Source organism: Dendrobates tinctorius, unplaced genomic scaffold (assembly GCF_039654945.1).
Source record: "Dendrobates tinctorius isolate UK_male_01 unplaced genomic scaffold, ASM3965494v1 ptg000236l, whole genome shotgun sequence".
NCBI classification, from domain to species: domain Eukaryota; kingdom Metazoa; phylum Chordata; class Amphibia; order Anura; family Dendrobatidae; genus Dendrobates; species Dendrobates tinctorius.
In genome coordinates this window covers 1,523,888-1,542,252 of record NW_027361903.1, presented here as the reverse complement: position 1 = coordinate 1,542,252, position 18,365 = coordinate 1,523,888, and the positions used below count along the sequence as shown (strand labels likewise).

The window sequence follows — 18,365 nt, the reverse complement described above, 5'->3', positions numbered from 1 at the left end:
TAGACGGACCACCAGTAGACGGACCACCAGTTTACAAACCACCAGTATGCAGACCATCAGTATACGGACCACTAGTATACAGACCACAAGTATACAGACCATCAGTAGGCAGACCACCAGTATACGGACCACCAGTATACAGACCACAAGTATACAGACCACCAGTATACGGACCACCAGTAGACGGACCACCAGTATACGGACCACCAGTTTACAAACCACCAGTATACAGACCATCAGTATACGGACCACCAATATACAGACCACCAGTATACGGACCACCAATATACAGACCACCAGTATGCAGACCACCAGTATGCAGACCACCAGTATGCAGACCATCAGTATACGGACCACCAGTATACAGACCACGAGTATACGGACCACAAGTATACAGACCACCAGTATACGGACCACCAGTATACGGACCACCAGTTTGCAGACCACCAGTATACGGACCATCAGTATAAGGACCACCATTATGCGGACCACCAGTATGCGGACCACCAGTATGTGGACCACCAGTATGCGGACCACCAGTTTAGGGACCACCAGTATACGGACCACCAGTATATGGACCACCAGTATGTGGACCACCAGTATGCGGACCACCAGTATACGGACCATCAGTATGCGGACCACCAGTATGTGGACCACCAGTATGCGGACCACCAGTATGCAGACCACCAGTTTAGGGACCACCAGTATGTGGACCACCAGTATACAGACCACCAGTATGCGGACCACCAGTATGCGGACCACCAGTATGCGGACCACCAGTATACAGACCACCAGTATGCGGACCACCAGTATGCAGACCACCAGTTTAGGGACCACCAGTATGTGGACTATTTGTATACAGACCACCAGTATGCGGACCACCAGTATATGGACCACCAGTATGCGGACCACCAGTATATGAACCACCAGTATACGGACCACCAGTTTAGGGACCACCAGTATGCGGACCACCAGTTTAGGGACCACCAGTATGCGGACCACCAGTATGTGGACCACCAGTATGCGGACCACCAGTATACGGACCACCAGTATGCGGACCACCAGTATACGGACTACCAGTATGCAGACCACCAGTTTAGGGACCACCAGTTTAGGGACCACCAGTATACAGACCACCAGTATGTGGACCACCAGTATACGGACCACCAGTATACAGACCACCAGTATGTGGACCACCAGTATACGGACCACCAGTATACAGACCACCAGTATATGGACCACTAGTATGCGGACCACCAGTATGCGGAGCACCAGTTTAGGGACCACCAGTATGCGGACCACCAGTATACAGTCCACCAGTATACAGTCCACCAGTATGGCATGCGATTCTTACGGACACATTACCATTCTGTAGCATAGAAACTGTAAATGGTTCTGAAAATGATTAATATCTGCTGAGAAGAAGAAGTGACGGAGGACAAGTGAGAAGAAATCGTCCCGTTACTGGAGATGACTTATCGGCCAGTGTGAACGAGGCCGGAGACGGAGAGGAGAAAGGGAACAGATCGCTGGTAATCCACCAACATCAAAGTTGTGATCTCTGGTGTCAGGGACACGAGGCTCTGGGGGGCAATCTGTAGGGTCAGACAACGTATACTCTGCTGTTCCTGGGTTCCGGAATGTCGTCCTGCTCAGTAGCCACAATTCAGAATTTACCTCAATATTTGTAGCCAAAAACCTGGAGAGGAAAAGTCTGATAAGTATCTCATCACCACCCCTACAAATACTGATGTAAAATACTGACCGTGTGAACGCGGCTTTAGCACTTTTACACACTGAACCCCGTCCTCTACACTGATCAGAGCGTCACCTGGCCTCAAGTGTAACATCTGAACGCACCACAAATGGTTAATATGATGAGTGGTCAGAACAGGTGAGAGGAATGAGCACCACCTGCAGAGCAGGGACTTACACCCAGGACCTTGGAGAGAGGAGCAGATGATCGGGGAGGATGATGATGGGGCTGCAGTGGGTATTAGTGGTTGGCATGATGGCGGCTGTGAGGGGTGAGTGTGTTCATACCGGCTGTATATTCTCATGTCCACCACATGGCAGAAGCTTCTCTGTAAGATCTATGTCCCTGAGTAGAGGCCTGGAAATCCTAACCCTTCAGAGATGTGATATGTCTGTATACCCCAGAGCTGCACTCACTATTCTGCTGGTGCAGTCACTGTGTACATACATTACATTACTGATCCTGAGTTACATCCTGTATTATACCCCAGAGCTGCACTCACTATTCTGCTGGTGCAGTCACTGTGTATATACATTACATTACTGATCCTGAGTTACATCCTGTATTATACTCCAGAGCTGTACTCACTATTCTGCTGGTGCAGTCACTGTGTACATACATTACATTACTGATCCTGAGTTACATCCTGTATTATACTCCAGAGCTGCACTCACTATTCTGCTGGTGCAGTCACTGTGTACACACATTACATTACTGACCCTGAGTTACCTCCTGTATTATACTCCAGAGCTGCACTCACTATTCTGCTGGTGCAGTCACTGTGTATATACATTACATTACTGATCCTGAGTTACATCCTGTATTATACTCCAGAGCTGTACTCACTATTCTGCTGGTGCAGTCACTGTGTACATACATTACATTACTGATCCTGAGTTACATCCTGTATTATACTCCAGAGCTGCACTCACTATTCTGCTGGTGCAGTCACTGTGTACATACATTACATTACTGATCCTGAGTTACATCCTGTATTATACTCCAGAGCTGCACTCACTATTCTGCTGGTGCAGTCACTGTGTACATACATTACATTACTGATCCTGAGTTACATCCTGTATTATACTCTGGAGCTGCACTCACTATTCTGCTGGTGCAGTCACTGTGTATATACATTACATTACTGATCCTGAGTTACATCCTGTATTATACTCCAGAGCTGTACTCACTATTCTGCTGGTGCAGTCACTGTGTACATACATTACATTACTGATTCTGAGTTACATCCTGTATTATACTCCAGAGCTGCACTCACTATTCTGCTGGTGCAGTCACTGTGTACATACATTACATTACTGATTCTGAGTTACCTCCTGTATTATACCCCAGAGCTGCACTCACTATTCTGCTGGTGCAGTCACTGTGTACATACATTACATTACTGATTCTGAGTTATCTCCTGTATTATACCCCAGAGCTGCACTCACTATTCTGCTGGTGTAGACACTGTGTACATACATTACTGATCCTGAGTTACCTCCTGTATTATACCCCAGAGCTGCGCTCGCTGTGTATGCACACATTGCGGTATGGTTTACCGCTGCACCTGCCACTAATGTCTTCTCGATTGCGGTGGAGGCGTTTCTTTTCTTAGGGAGCCGTCCTGTAACTGGTCCTGGCGGCGCCTGTGGTCCAGTACCAGGTGGTCTCCTGCTTTCGTCCTGTGACCTCTTCCTCAGTTAATGGTGATGGTCTCGGTTTCTTCCGTCCCTCCAGCTGGAGAGGTCTGCTATGACCGGCTGGGATGTTTCTCGGATGCCCCTCCGTACTCCTCCACCCCGGAGCGGCCCATCAGCAGATTTCCATGGCTGCCAGAAGTGATCAACACCCGCTTTCTTTTGTTCACTAGAGAGACCCCCAAACACTTCCAAGTAAGTGCATGTTTATTGGGGGGGATGATGAAGGTCCTGTTAGGGGGATGTTGAGGATCTTCACTGGCCGATGGGGACAATCCCGCACGACCCTCTTCAGTGCATGCTGTAGTAGTCGCTGGATCCTACGACTATCTGTAGGGAGGCGGCGGTGCTCGTACCGATGCACCTCCTCCAGGCGCTACTGAATACAAGGCTATATCTGCTGTCCCCCCTCTAGCAGCCCCCAGAGTCCATGTGTCCCCCTAATAAAGCACTAGGATCTCCGGTGCTATACAGGACCTCATATGGCAGCACGTGGCATGCCCACAGCTCTGTAGTGCGGTGCCATAGGGGCTGGTGTGCTGTCTTGTATATTAATCAGAGGTAAATCTCCAGGCTCCTAAGGCCCAATGTAAAAACCATGTTAGGGCCCCATCTATCACTTAACGCCAGGGGCTTTGTGTGTGGTGCTGGAGCTTATTCTTTGGCACCAGGTTGGGTCTGTCTGCCACCTCCGCACCCCAAGATTGAGGCCAAACGCCATCTGTCCTGTTTTTTTTAGGTGGTCCGTGCTCTGAACGTCTCTTCAGTCTTGGAAACTAAGTTTGACCCTGACAGGAAATCCATCTTTGTTATCCACGGATTCCTGGAGGCCGGAGAGAAGGCCTGGCTGCCGGACATGTGCCGGGTTAGTGCAGGGTGGTAGGGTTGGCCGGTGCGCTGGAGTTGTCCCGATAACTCTGTGGTGTCTCCACTCCAGACTCTGCTGCAGGTGTCAGACCTGAACTGCTTCATCGTGGACTGGATCGGAGGGTCGATGGCCATGTACACACAAGCCACCAACAACGTCCGCGTCGTCGGAGCAGAAGTGGCGTATTTTATTGACTATCTAAGGGTGGGTTCTCAAACTGTTTTATATGCTGATATCCTAAAGATGTCTGGGTGCAGGGATGAGCAGATACGGGTGTGAGGACAGGGCTTCATTATACTGGGACTTCTGCTGGAGGAGGGCACTGCTTGGAACATGGGCAGGGGTGCGGGTGAAGGGCCATCTGACACCAGCAAATACTTCAGCAGGATGTGGTTTCGCAGACGCACGTTCAGCTGAAGTGTATTGTGTCCATCTGGTGCAATACACACTGCTGGCCAATCAGAGGTCAGCAGCTGGCGTCGGTGTACACATGACTGGGAGCCCATGGCAGTGACTTCATGTGCTCCTGTCACTTTCAAGCTGAAGTCAGCTGCCGCCTTCAGAAGAAGAAACCGTACAGAGGAAAGGTGAGTATCAATATATAATACACGGTGCCAGTGGCCATACTGCTGCATGTAGGACTATGGGGGGTGCATTATGCTATAAGGGGGTGAATTATACTATATGGAGGACTAAGCCCCTACTGAGTACAATGGTTCATTTTGTGTCTATACATTAAAGAGCAGCAGCAGAACAGTGGACATATACCAGGTTGCAGATCCTTCCATCCTACCTACCGGCTAAAGAAATTCACAGCGGTACATGAACACATAACAAAGCAGATGATCCAGCTGCTAGAAGAAGGCCACCACCCAGTCTGGCTAACACAAGGAAGAACAGTGCTGATCATGAAGGAGCCTCACAAAGGAACAGTTCCATCCAACTACCGCCCAATAACCTGCCTCACAACAACATTGAAGTTCCTGTCAGGCATCATAACCACCAAGCTACAGAACCATGTAAACCAGTACAGGAATCCAGCTCAAAGGCATCAGGACCGACACCAGAGGCTCTAAGCACCAGCTCCTAGTAGCAGTCGCTCAAGACTCAAGATCCAGACAGACCAATCTCTGCACAGCCTGGAGTGTCTACAGGAAGGCCTATGACTCAATGTCACATGGATCTGTGAGTGCTTGGCTCTCTACAACAAAAACAGGAAATTTAAGAAGCTTCCTCAGAATCTCAATGGGGCTATGGAGAACAACATTGGAAGTCATCTCAAGACAACTAGCACAAGTGACCATCAAATGCGGCATATAGCAAGGTGATGCGATGTCCCCATTGCTGTTCTGCATAGGCTTGAACCCCCTCAGTCAGATAGTTAGAGTCTGGCTATGGATACAAGTTCAAGAGAGGAAGCGCCATCAGCCACCTCTACGTGGATGACATCAAGTTGTATGCGAAAAACTAACGAGACATCTATTCACTGATCCACCTGACAAGGATTTACAGTGAAGACATTGGGATGTCCTCCAGACTGGAGAGGTGGGGCTGGTTGGTAATAGAGAAGGAAAGTAGTCAAGACTGATGGAGTGGAATTGCCAGCAGGGCACATAGCAGATGTACAGACATGCTACAAGTATCTCTGCATCCCACAGGGATACGGTAACCATGATGAGGAGGTGAGGAAAGCAGCAACAACCAAATACCGTCAAAGGGTAAGACAGGTCCTGAAGAGCCAGCTCAATGAGAATAATAAAATCCGCGCCATCAATACATATGCCCTGCCAGTCATCAGATACCCTGTGTCATGATCTGAAGTGGATCTGACAGTTTTAAAAGCACAGAGTGAACTTTTTTTCCTTTTGGCAAGTTGCCAAAGTGACTTGACTGTCCCCGGTGGTGGTTAGTGGTATCGCACTTTAGGTTTAATGTGCATGTAATTATGAATCAGGTGTGGGGCTCTATAAATGAGTCTCAGGGTGTGCAATCACTGGTGGTGATATTCATTCATTGATTCTGAGTTTGTGAGAGCCTGGTGGAAGGATGGAGCTGAAGAGGAGTCAGCCAGAGGAGACGAGTGGCAGCTAATGGTGTCTGCAGGAATTGCTGGCATGGCGTGGAGGAGTCGCAGTTTATGGTGTCGGCGGGAAGTGCGTGCATGGCTTGGTGGAGTGGTGACTATGGAGAGAGTTGCACTCGGCATGCTCGACTTGGTTGCTGAGAGCTGGACTCAAGCATGCTTAGATTCTTGGCAGAGGCTGACTCATCTTTGGGACTCTGTGGCTGGACTGCTGCAACTGGTGATGGACCCTGCTCCAAGGCTGCACTATGGTGAAGGATCCTGTTATGGTGATGGATCCGGGTGGAGGAGAAGACGCATGCAGGTGGTGGGCTCTGTTGCTAGGAGCGTACGCAACAGAGCAAAGCTAAGTGGTGTTTCCCCTGTATTGTCTTCTTTCCTTATGTGGTGTTAGTGCAGCGGTGGGATTAGTCTCCGCACCGACCTACTCCCTAGTGAGGGTTTAGGGTCAGGGCGAGCAAGGGTTTAAGGTTCGCGTGCGGAGCCTGTACAGGGAATGTGAGGAGTGCAGGGACACTGGCTCAGGGGAGTGCAGGAGGTCTCCACGTCCCTATTGCAGGGCCCCTGTTTAAATTCGCCACTGGAGGCGCTGTATCCAGGGTCACGTGTGTTATGGGTTCGCCTTGCGGTAACATCTGCTTCCAGACACGCGTTGACCGTGACACCCTGCTGGCATAGTGTGCCGGCCAAAAGAAGAGATGGAAGCTGCAGATGTGAAGACACGAAAGCTCCTCACAATGCATGGTGGTCTCCACCCCAAGTCTAGCACCCAAAGATTGTATACCAACCCAAGAGTACAGGCCCCAACCATGGAGCTCCGAGCTGACTATCTGGCCAATTACTTCAAAGAAAAAATTGACAATTTCCTGTCGGTGATCTCCCAATCACCTCATACCATGCACTGTCCTCCCTCGCCCACTGCATCTAGCTCACTCTCTGATTTTGAACCAGTCACAGAAGAAGTAAGCAGGCTCCTTGCATTTTCTTGCCCAACCTCTTGCATCAGGGACCCATTTCCATCACATCTCCTCCAGTCCCTTTCCCCTGCTGTCACCCCTCACCTAACTAAAATATTTAACCTCTTCTGGTATCTTTCCCTCATTTAAGCATGCCATCATACATCCACTACTTAAAAAAAAACCATCCCTCGACCAAAGCTGTGCCACTAACTATAGACCTGTCTCTAATCTTCCCTTCATCTCTAAACTCCTGGAACGCCTGGTCCACTCCCGTCTTATCAGCTATCTCTTTGATAACTCTCCTCTCGACCCTCTCCAATCCGGCTTCTGCTCCTTACACTCTACTGAAACTGCCCTCACTAAAGTCTCTAATGATCTACTAACAGCTAAATCTAATGGTCATTACTCCATGCTAATTCTCTTGGATCTCTCTGCAGCATTCGACACTGTGGATCATCAGCTCCTCCTCACTATGCTCCATTCCATTGGCCTCAAGGACACCGCTCTCTCCTGGTTCTCCTCCTATCTCTGACTGCTCCTTTACTGTATCTTTTGCCGATTCCTCCTCCTCTCACCTTCCCCTTACTGTTGGGGTTCCTCAAGGATTGGTTCTAGGCCCCCTCTTCTCCTTGCATACTGCCCCTATTGGTCAAACAATCAGTAGATTTGGTTTCCAGTACCATCTCTATGCTGATGACACCCAATTATACGCTTCTCCTGACATCACGCCAGCCTTTCTAGAAAACACCGGCGATTGTCTAAACGCTGTGTCTAACATCACGTCCTCACTATATCTGAAACTGAACCTGTCAAAGACTGAACTCCTGGTGTTTCCTCCCTCTACTAATGTACCGATACCCGACATTGCCATTTCCGTGTGTGGCTCCACTATTACTCCCCAGCAACATGCCCGCTGTCTTGGGGTCATACTTGACTCCGAGCTTTCCTTTGCCCCCCACATTCGATCACTGGCTCGCTCTTGTCATCTGCACCTCAAAAACATTTCTAGAATTCAACCTTTTCTTACTTTTGACTAAGCAAAAACTCTGACTGTTTCTCATTCATTCTCGTCTCGACTATTGTAACTCTCTTCTAATCGGTCTCCCTCTTACCAAACTCACCCCTCTCCAATCTGTCTTGAATGCTGCAGCCAGGATCATATTCCTCACCAATCGTTACACCGATGCCTCTACCTTGTGCCAGTCATTACACTGGCTACCCATCCACTCCAGAATTCAGTATAAACTTATTACCCTCACCCACAAAGCCATCAATGGCTCAGCACCACCCTACATCTCCTCCATTGTTTCAGTATACCACCCTACCCGCGCCCTCCATTCTGCTGATGACCTGAGGTTAGCATCCTCAATAATCAGAACCTCCCACTCCCGTCTCTAAGACTTTACACGTGCTGTGCCAATTCTTTGGAATGCACTTCCCAGGTCAATACGAGTAGTCCCCAATCCCCACAATTTTAAGCGTGCCCTGAAAACGCATTTATTCAGACTGGCCTACCGCCTCAACACATTAACCTAATCTATCCCTGTGTGGCACAGCCAAAAGTTTTACCATAACCAGGTTCCCCGCATCATGTTCCCACATGCTTTATGCATCCATTAGCCCTCTGTGTCTGTACTGTTACACACTAAACATTATGGCTGGTCCATACAATCAGGGCAACTGTTACCACCCACCTTTCGTGTCTCCCTCTTTCCTCATAGACTGTAAGCTTGGGAGCAGGGCCCTCACTCCTCTTGTTTGTTATAATCTACTGTATGTGATTATTGTTATGCTGTAATGTCTATTGTCTGCACAAGTCCCCTCTGAAATGTAAAGTGCTGCGGAATATGTCGGCGCTATAGAAATAAAATGTATTATTAAAGGAGGGTGGTCGAGGCTTGATAAGCATCCAAGCCGCCATCATGGATGAAACGAGGAGTATCCAGGAATACATGAGGAGAATGGCACCAAAAGATGAGATGCTAAGAGAAAGCCTAAGGAAGCAAGAGAAACAGATCTGGATGGAAGAACAGGAACATAAAGCACCATGTCAAGACAAGCCGCTTCATGGGATGAACCACTGACAGATAATGAAGGTGGCTGACATGGAGAAATCCTACTAATGGCTGGAGAAAGCTGGACTCCGAGACAGCACAGAGGAGCTAATCATAGCGGTGTAGGGAAGGTGGACTGATGGGCGGACCTGTCTGCAGTGGGAAGGCAGAGGTGTAGCGTATTGTGGGTGGACTGTTATAGTGAAAGATGGGAAACAGATGGAGATAAAGAGGAAGAATGTAATATTGGAGTTTGACCATTAGAGGGCAGTGGAGAGTGTGAGGATGGGACTGAACTGCCATTGGCTAAAGAAACTGTCAAGTCATGGGGGGGCGGGGTTACCAGAACGTGATGGATAAAAAGCTGAGAGAAGGTTCTGGAAAGGTCAGTCAATGAGAGGAGCACTGGAGACAGGAAGGTCTGCTGAGGAGGGAGGACAGAAAAGAAGCTCCGGAGGGGACTGACAGTGGAAACGGGTCACGGCGGGTGGCCCTGACAGGAGGGGCCGCAGACAGACAGACTGGGGTACCATAAAACGAATGGACTCAGACTGGTAAAACGCTGTGGTGGTAGGCCTAGGGCAGCCACAGTGGAAGAGCCACGAGGGACGTTAATTAGCTAGAGGAAGAAAGTGAAGGTACCCAGGCCTGTGTGCAGAGTCGAGCAGCTGCTGTGTGGAGCTGCGGGTTGTGGAAAGTACGATCAATAAAGACCTGTTGGACACGATCCTGTCTGTCTCGAGTCAGTCTGCGGCCAGTAACGGACCACCCCCCCCCTGTCGGTCCCCCTACCTACATTTGGCGTAGTCGGCAGGATCATTGCCGCAAATACATCATCTTCTGCGGCAAGCCTGCGTCAGAAGAACCAAAGGACCCAAGTTGCTTTTTTCCTTGTGGATTACAAAAAAACTGGATTGCTGGCTGTCATCAAGTGGATCCGGAGCGGAAAAGTGCTTTGTTAAAATGGCTGTGGCATTTCAGCACCGAAAAGAAGCTCAGGAGTTTGCAGCAACATTGGACAACCTGGGACTGTCGCACCCGCCCCTGGGGGGAGTGGCCTACATCTGGAGACAGCCGCCCTCCCATGCTGGACCCTGGAAGATGGGTGGAGAGGCTGCTCAATACCCCACCCAAGAACAGGAGTGGCCCCGGTGGAGAGACTGGGTGCGGCTGCTTGGCGCCATTGAGCTTCGGGAACTCGGGCAAGATGCGACGCTGCAGCTGCCGTGGTCTCGGATGCCTGAAATGGAGATGGCGTCAGGAGGTTGAGTCCCGTCAAGAGACCTGTCCCTCGGAGCCGCTCTCGTCACCTCGGATGCCTACCAGGGAAGAGGAGCGAATTTGGATCCTGCTGGAACAGCTGCTGGAGGAATCGTCACAGAACCTCCCTGCGGAGCCACCAGCCAGGAGGCCGACCCCACCAGACGGTGGGGGTGAAGACCAACAGCTGCTGAAGGAGCTGTGGGAAAGCGAGCCGGGGAAGGTGAGCGTTCCCCCGGCCCGGCCCAGCCAGCAGCACCGCAGGCAGATCCCACGCCCCATGCACAAGACAGGCCCCAGGGCCCTGACACCGGCCCTCGGCCTTCCCGGCCCCAGAAGACTTTGCAGCTCCTGCCAACGACCCCCGAGCCACCTGGAACCAACCTGCAGCCATCCCTGCCGCGCTCCGTCTTCCAGCTGCGGCCTATCTATCGGGGCCTGCTGTCACTTCCGACCCGCCTCAGATCACCGCGGCCTACTTACCAGCATCCGCGGCCGCCACTGTCCCATCCATGGCCTCGCCTGCAGCCTACTCATCGGAGCCCACGGCCACCTTGATCCCGGCTGTGGCCTACCCTCCGATGCCTGTGGCCGCCTCTGTCGCGGCCTGCTCCCCGATGTCTGCAGCCACCTCTGCTCCATTCTCGATAGCGGCCTGCCAACTGGACTCTGCGGCTTATACCGGACCCTCCGCCTGGGTTGCGGAGATTATCGAGCAGAAGGCCAAAGAGCGGGAGGTGTGGGCGCTGCTCCACGAGAAGGGGAAGGCCGCCATGTCTACCCCTCGGTCGTACGGGCGGCTGGTGTATATGGATACCGCCATGGGCTATTGCTTCATTCGGGACCTCGCCACCAGCTACAGAATTTATTTAAATATATTTTAATCTATCAAGCACGGCCGGGATCTGTGGGAGGGCGACCTCGTCTCCTCCTATTACAAGGACTATTTCCCCCGCAGCTACTATGCGGTAGCAGTCATTACCTACCCTGAGGGGTATGAGCCCCCATAAAGAGACAAGGACTCCTGGGTCTCGGGCATTAGGGACACTCGAGGCCCAGATACACTACAAGCATCCCAGAGACTCCACGGCTGTGGAGTCCCTTGTTGTTGGCGAAGAATCGGCCGCCAGGAGGTGGCCTGGAGTATCCGTGAAAATGGACTGCTGTACACCGTTGCATGGCATGGGGGACAGTTCTAAGTCCTTGATGGGGTATAAGTAGCCCACTCCTGATGTAACAGGGATGCATACTGGGAGGAGAGCTCTCTCCAAAGGAATGGGGGAGCACCAAGGTTTATAATGTTATGTGGTGTTTAAAAAATGCTGAAAAAAAGAAAAAAAAAAAAAAAAAAAAAGGGGGGGGGGGGGGGGGGGGTGTGTTTAAAAGTAGAAGCATTTAAAACAAGAGTATAGTTGCAAAACTGTTTAGTGTGTGTGTATATATAGTTAATTTGGGAATGTTATCTGTATGCAAAATGATGTCCAACAGGTCCCAGTACTGAGAGTAAAGAGGGAAAACACCGACCATGACTAAACTTGACAGGACAGAAGAGACGGATGGGAGTAGAGCAGACAACAGTCCCTAGGTCAGACCCCGAGTACTAGACTTACACCCCCACAAAAGACAGGAGGACGCGGACGATGACCCGGTTAGGGCCTCGGTCATGGCGGTCCGAATGAAAGAAGGTGACAGAAAGGGAGAGAAGTAGGAGGTATGCATCTGTAGAGTAGTCAGGATGGCTCTAACCCAACCTGAAGGAATTGTCATGGTTGCGTATGCGCTGGCGAGTAAGCCGCAAGCTACTCGGAGCACTATTGCTCCCGGTTTGGTTAAGCCCCTGTGTATTGCGGGCCTGGCTCAGCAACCGGTCTGACAAAAGGTGGGGAAGTTTCAGAACGGAAAAGAGGGAGACAAGATTGTCGAGGACGACAATGGATAAAGGAAGGAGTAGTGTAGGGAAGGTGGACTGACGGGCAGACCTGTCTGCAGTGGGAAGGCAGAGGTGTAGTGTATTGTGGTTGGACTGTTAGTGAAAGATGGGGAAACAGATGGAGATAAAGAGGAAGAATGTAATATTGGAGTTTGACCATTAGAGGGCAGTGGAGAGTGTGAGGATGGGACTGAACAACTGCCATTGGCTAAAGAAACTGTCAAGAAGATGTGCAAGGTGAAGGCAACAGTGATTCCAGTGGTGATGGGAGCACTTGGAGCAGTGACCCCGAAGATGGGGGGGAAAATGGCTACAAGAGATCCCAGGAGCAACATCTGAGCTCTCTGTCCAGAAAAGCGCAATGCTGGGAACAACTAAGGTCCTGTGCAGAACCCTCACACGCCCAGGCATCTGGTAGAGGACTCGAGAATGAGGAAGGACAACAAAGACCTCCCCCAGTGAGGGTGAGAAGGAAGGTTTATATATAATTTAAAAATTCTCTAACTCCTTTGGCGTCTCCACAGGATCACTACAGTCACCCACTGAGTAGCATCCACCTGATCGGGCACAGTTTGGGAGCGCAGGTTGCTGGAGAAGCTGGAAAGAGGCGTCCAGGAATCGCTCGGATATCCGGTAGGGCGGCTTCCTAACTCTACATCTTGGAGCGCTCAGATTCTGTGGAGTCATATTGGCAGTGATTTTTTTTTTAACATTATTTTTTAATTTTTTTGTCATCTTTAAGGGTTGGACCCTGCAGGACCCTACTTTGCGCACACCCCACCTGAGGTGCGCTTGGACCCCTCTGACGCAGTACTGGTGGACATCATTCATACTGATGGATCTCCGACTACTGTCAAATTCGGTGGGTGTTCTGGGGCCACTTCTTATATTTGACCCTCGGTAAATGAAGGCTTCCACTGTCATGGAGGACAGATGGTTGTGCTACAAAATATATTCATCCGTCAACAAATGTTAAGCAAATACTAGGGAGCAAAACCTTGTATGGAAAGAGCCATAATTCAAGCAGAAAACAGACCAGACAAATAACGGTATGCAATAGAAATGAAATGCGTACAAATAAGTTATTAGAAACCTGAGAGAGTGTATAGAAAAATCATTTAAAAACCTAAACTGAACATAATCAATATCACACCCCTGAGCCAAGACCATATCAGACAACTATCAAAACTCCATTACTGGGTAAGTATGCCGGACAAGACGTATGTGTAATATCTAATGTATAAAGAAAGCTCAAGTGTGTGTGGCTACAGCCACAAAATTTGGCCCAGTCACACGTCTGGACCCCGAGAGCGTCCTAGGCTTTGTTGTGAGGCGAAATTTTAACCCCGCGCGTTCCAATTCACCAAACAATTTTGCCCCTATCTACATAATGGGGGGAAAAAGTGTGTGCGCGTCAAGCCCCGCCCCTCATTATGATGTCACAATGGTTGACTATGGGATGGAGGATATGTGATGGGCATATGGGCATGGGATTATGGGATGGAGGATGTGTGATGGGTATATGGGCCCGGGACTATGGGATGGAGGATGTGTGATGGGTATATGGGCATGGGACTATGGGATGGAGGATGTGTAATGGGTATATGGGCACGGGATTATGGGATGGAGGATAATTATAACTAACCAGTTTGTTACTATGCCCGGGCAGCGCCGGGCTCTCCAGCTAATATATATAAAATTTTCAAGTACATAAAAAGTACCACACACAAGCGTGCCAGAATAAATCCTTTTACAAATACTACAGGCTACAGAGTCCTGCCGGATAGATAGTAGAAAAAATTAGTAGCCCATAATACACTCTGAAGCTGTAATGGTTATAAGACCACCTGTGCAACTGCTGCACGTGCCACATGAGATTTCCAGGGCCAGTCAGGTAGCCATACTCGGGGACACTTCTACTTATTTCTACCTCCACTTTGTCATTTTCTATTTGCATTTGTATTTTTGGCTGCCCTTCTTTACGTCCTGTTACTTGCAGTCTAAATCCTGTGATCCCACACGCAGCATTTGCGCAGGTGGTAAACACCATTAATTGTCTGATCTGTTTTCTCCTTGAATTATGGCAGACAGATGGTTGACTTCATCCCTGCAGGCTGTAGTTGTAATGGTCTTGAGCATGACTGGGTGCTTGTTCTGTTATAATTATGGGGTCTCTAATCCTGTGCCCCACTTTTTTTCCAGATCTTGGTGGGTTTGGGATGAGCCAGTTGGTTGGTCATCTTGACTTCTTTCCCAATGGAGGGCAGGAACAGCCGGGGTGTTCAAAATCTTACCTGAGGCTTGGGGACCTGGACAATGTGATAGACGGTAATGGGCACTCTCCTCCTGGTGTCGGCTCTAATCTGGTGGGATTTCTAATGGTCATAACTTGAATTTCAGGAATCGAAGAGAAGATGATGTGTAGTCATCAGCGGAGTGTCGCGTTATTTACACAAAGTATCCTCTTTCCTAATGGGTTTGTGGGTTACCCAGGGCCCTCATATAGCAACTTCCAGGCGGTAAGTGGCACTCTAATGTGCACATATGGCAGCTGTTTGCCTCACCAGGCGCCTACCCAAGGGCCTTTTGTTGGGGATATGGGCAAATCTACTTTTTTCTCTTCCCCTTTTTTTTTTTTTTTTTTTTTTTTTTTTTTGGGGGGGGGGGGGTCATGTAGATCACATCAAATGACACACCGGTGGCTTTAAGGTCACAGACCTTGGGGTGAACAAACCAGAGTCTACTCAAGATCAACATAGAGTATGACTTGCCGGCGGGTGCGTCGTGCAGAACTGACCGGACTCTGGTGTGACATTAGTAATCCTCCAGTGGAAATGTACAGAGACTCTGTTCTGATGCCTCTTGGACGTGATGACCTGGAGGACTCTTCTTCCTCCTGGGATGGTGAATACTCGCAGGTCGTGCACTGGGTCAGCTGGTTCTCCTAGCACTGGGTCATGCCTTCCCTTGTTGCCTGGGATGTGAGGCTTCTGATGCCTTTCTCTTGTGTTACTCTTCAGTCTGTGGCCTCTGCCCAATGTCCTGACCCACTAATGTTAATCACACAGGACATTTTGCCCATTTTCACTGTAGATTCGGCACAGCTCGTCTAGCTTGATCCGAGGCGGAGGTGCAGCATTGGTTATTGATCAGCAGAACTGTCTCTTGCAGGGTGCTGGATTCCCGTGCTGTAATGGAAGCTGCGCCATGATGGGATACTTCGCTGATTCTTACGCTAAAGATCCCACCAGTAAAGTCTTCTTTCTGAACACCGGTGATGTGGAGAACCTGCTACGTAGGTGGAGGGATCATGGTGGTGAATCCAGCTTGCGTTGATGTGTTGGTTTGACCATAAACACTAAGGACTTGTAACATCTGACGCTTATTCTGCCTTCCAGGCTGGAGGTACTGGGTGATGGTCAATATCACTGGGAGCATGTTTGTTATGGGCTCGTTCAGTGTCTCTCTGTGCGGGAAGGTTGGTTGTTCTCCTCAGCACAAAGTGCACAGGTAGGTCACCGCTCATCACGTGACTAGTCACTGACTCGTGAGGACTACTGTAAGGCCCTGTTTCTGTCTCTAGTGGATTTATTCACTCTGGGAAATCTTATTCCGCCCTAATTGATGTGGAAATGGACACTCACCCAGTCATCCAAGTGGAGTTTATCTGGCACAAGGAGGCTATTTATGTCATCCAGGCAACCCTGGGGGCCACGGCCATAGCTGTAGAACATGGGCCCAGCAAAGCAACGTAAGTAGAAGGCGGCCACAGCCTCACTTGTCTTCTCTGACCCTCCGGCATGGCATGAGGTCAGTATGGGGGGGGGGGATTTCACTGAAGTGAATCATGCAATCTGGATGTGGAAGTCCTCCGTACATGGCCTTGTGTCCCATCTGGGTGGCCATTGCTCTGTCATGGCAGGACCTGTGGTATGGAGGTTTCATTGTTCTACAGTCCAGAACAGGAAGCTTTCATTCAGGTAGGTCTCCTATGCAGGGCCGTGGTCTCTGTCCCCATTATTCAGGCAGGTCTCCGGTCGGCACAAACGAAGTGTTGGTGCTTCATGGCAGTCAGTCGCTGAAATTCACCTTCTCACCTGCTTCGCTTGCATCTCTCTGCCTTCTTCTTTGACAGCTCTGGCTGAGGAGGGCAGAGATGGGTGGGAAGGTGTATGTAAATGACTGGCTGCCATGATGTGTGGCGCCCCTGAGGGTTCAGTTGCCACAGAAGAACTGCACCTCATCCAGAGGTGTGGTATCCCACTACCCAGGTAAGAAGGAGGCACCTGACCGCAATTACACCTGCATCCAACACTCACTTATAGCAGCAGGGCACCCTGGAAGGACCCTAATGAAGGATGATCTCATCCCTGCTGGATAGGAAAAGGTGTTAGGAGGTGGGTGGAGCTTTATCAGTTATCCCCTGGGGGAGAAGTGGAAGGGCATAGTTGGAGTAGCACCTAGTTGGGGGGGGGGGGGGGGGGGGAATACTGCTGCTGGATGGAGAAGAGATTGAAGGAAGCTCCCTGTAGAGGGAAGGGATCCCAGAGGCAGAGCGTAGGCCTCCCATGGGGCTCGTTCCACGCTGACGGAGATCAGGTGGAGGGATCAGGTCGCGGAGGGGTCTAAGCCCCTTAGCCTAGTGGAGTGGACAACAGGGTGTGGATAGCAAGCTGACAGCTGTGGCAACTTTAGGGGGTCACAGCCACTAACCACAGTTATTGTCGCCGAAAAGGGAGCGAGGAAACGAACTGTGCACGTTATCCAACAAGGTCCGCGGCTGCTGGCCTGGGACACTGACTGTGAGGTGTTGTGTAGGAAGAGGCGAGAAGGCAACATAGTGAGACGGTCAGGGAAAGGCATATACTGAAGGGAGTGCTGGAAAGGTGTGCTTCATCTGCCTGGGAGTTGACTGAGCCCCTCACTGAAGGACATGGCACCAAGTGGGCACCTGTGCATGCCAGAACTGTGAGTAAAGCTTTGGAACTGCACCCAGCTGTGTCCTCTGAATTCGTGCCTCAATACTGACTCAGCACTGCTACATCCACCATCAGCAAACATAACATCTTTGATAACAACTACTGTCCTGGGACAACAGCTCTGCCTGTGGAGAGCTATTCCAACTCTGCTGCATCACCATCAGTCCCAGAAGATCTGCACTGCAGTGCTGGTTGCCTCTGACCAGAAACCACAGGTGGTGTCACGAACACTTTGCTACAAAAACTCTTGCTTTTTTTTTTTTTTTTTCATCCCCTGTAAATATACCCCTCTTATTGGATGCCCAGGGCCACGTACTGGGTCACCGCTGCTGTCACACTGCCCCTTTAAGAAGCGGCCCAGTACAGAGTACTCCATGGCCCTGGTGGGCACTCCAGATGCACATGTGCTTGGTGTGAACAGTCATTCTGTACTGAAAGAGGCTCTTTAAACTGTAGTTCCTTGGGATTGGGGAGGTAGATGGCCCGGTCTTGGTGGCTCTTTTTTTTTTTTTTTTCTTGATTAGGATTGGAGCAGTTTGGGGGTTCAGCTGCACCTGGTGGTGCTGATTATTGGGAGTCTGTAGTTTCCTCCTCCTGACCGCCATGATGTTGTGGAGCCTTATGAGCAGGATCCTGGATATCTTTATGACATTGACTTTCATGTCTTTCCTTCCAGATATCTCTTCTGTGGTGATGAAGTGACGAAAGAAGGAATCCAGCAAAAGCTTGACCCTTGTACCTTGTACTGAGCACAGAATAAAATCTGCATAATACAAACA

The 18,365-nt window shown here is 50.0% G+C and overlaps 1 protein-coding gene across 1 annotated transcript; it reads left to right on the top strand.

Moving 5' to 3' along the window:
• Window positions 1-1,900: 1,900 nt before the first annotated feature.
• Window positions 1,901-18,365, top strand: LOC141060371 (pancreatic lipase-related protein 2-like). Its single transcript, XM_073556577.1, has 12 exons — window positions 1,901-2,027; window positions 3,494-3,648; window positions 4,193-4,318; window positions 4,391-4,525; window positions 13,132-13,240; window positions 13,350-13,469; window positions 14,810-14,935; window positions 15,008-15,126; window positions 15,779-15,902; window positions 16,006-16,117; window positions 16,191-16,358; window positions 18,263-18,365. The coding sequence occupies exons 1-12, from the start codon at window positions 1,973-1,975 to the stop codon at window positions 18,333-18,335; spliced, it is 1,422 nt and encodes a 473-aa protein (XP_073412678.1). The 5' UTR covers window positions 1,901-1,972; the 3' UTR covers window positions 18,336-18,365.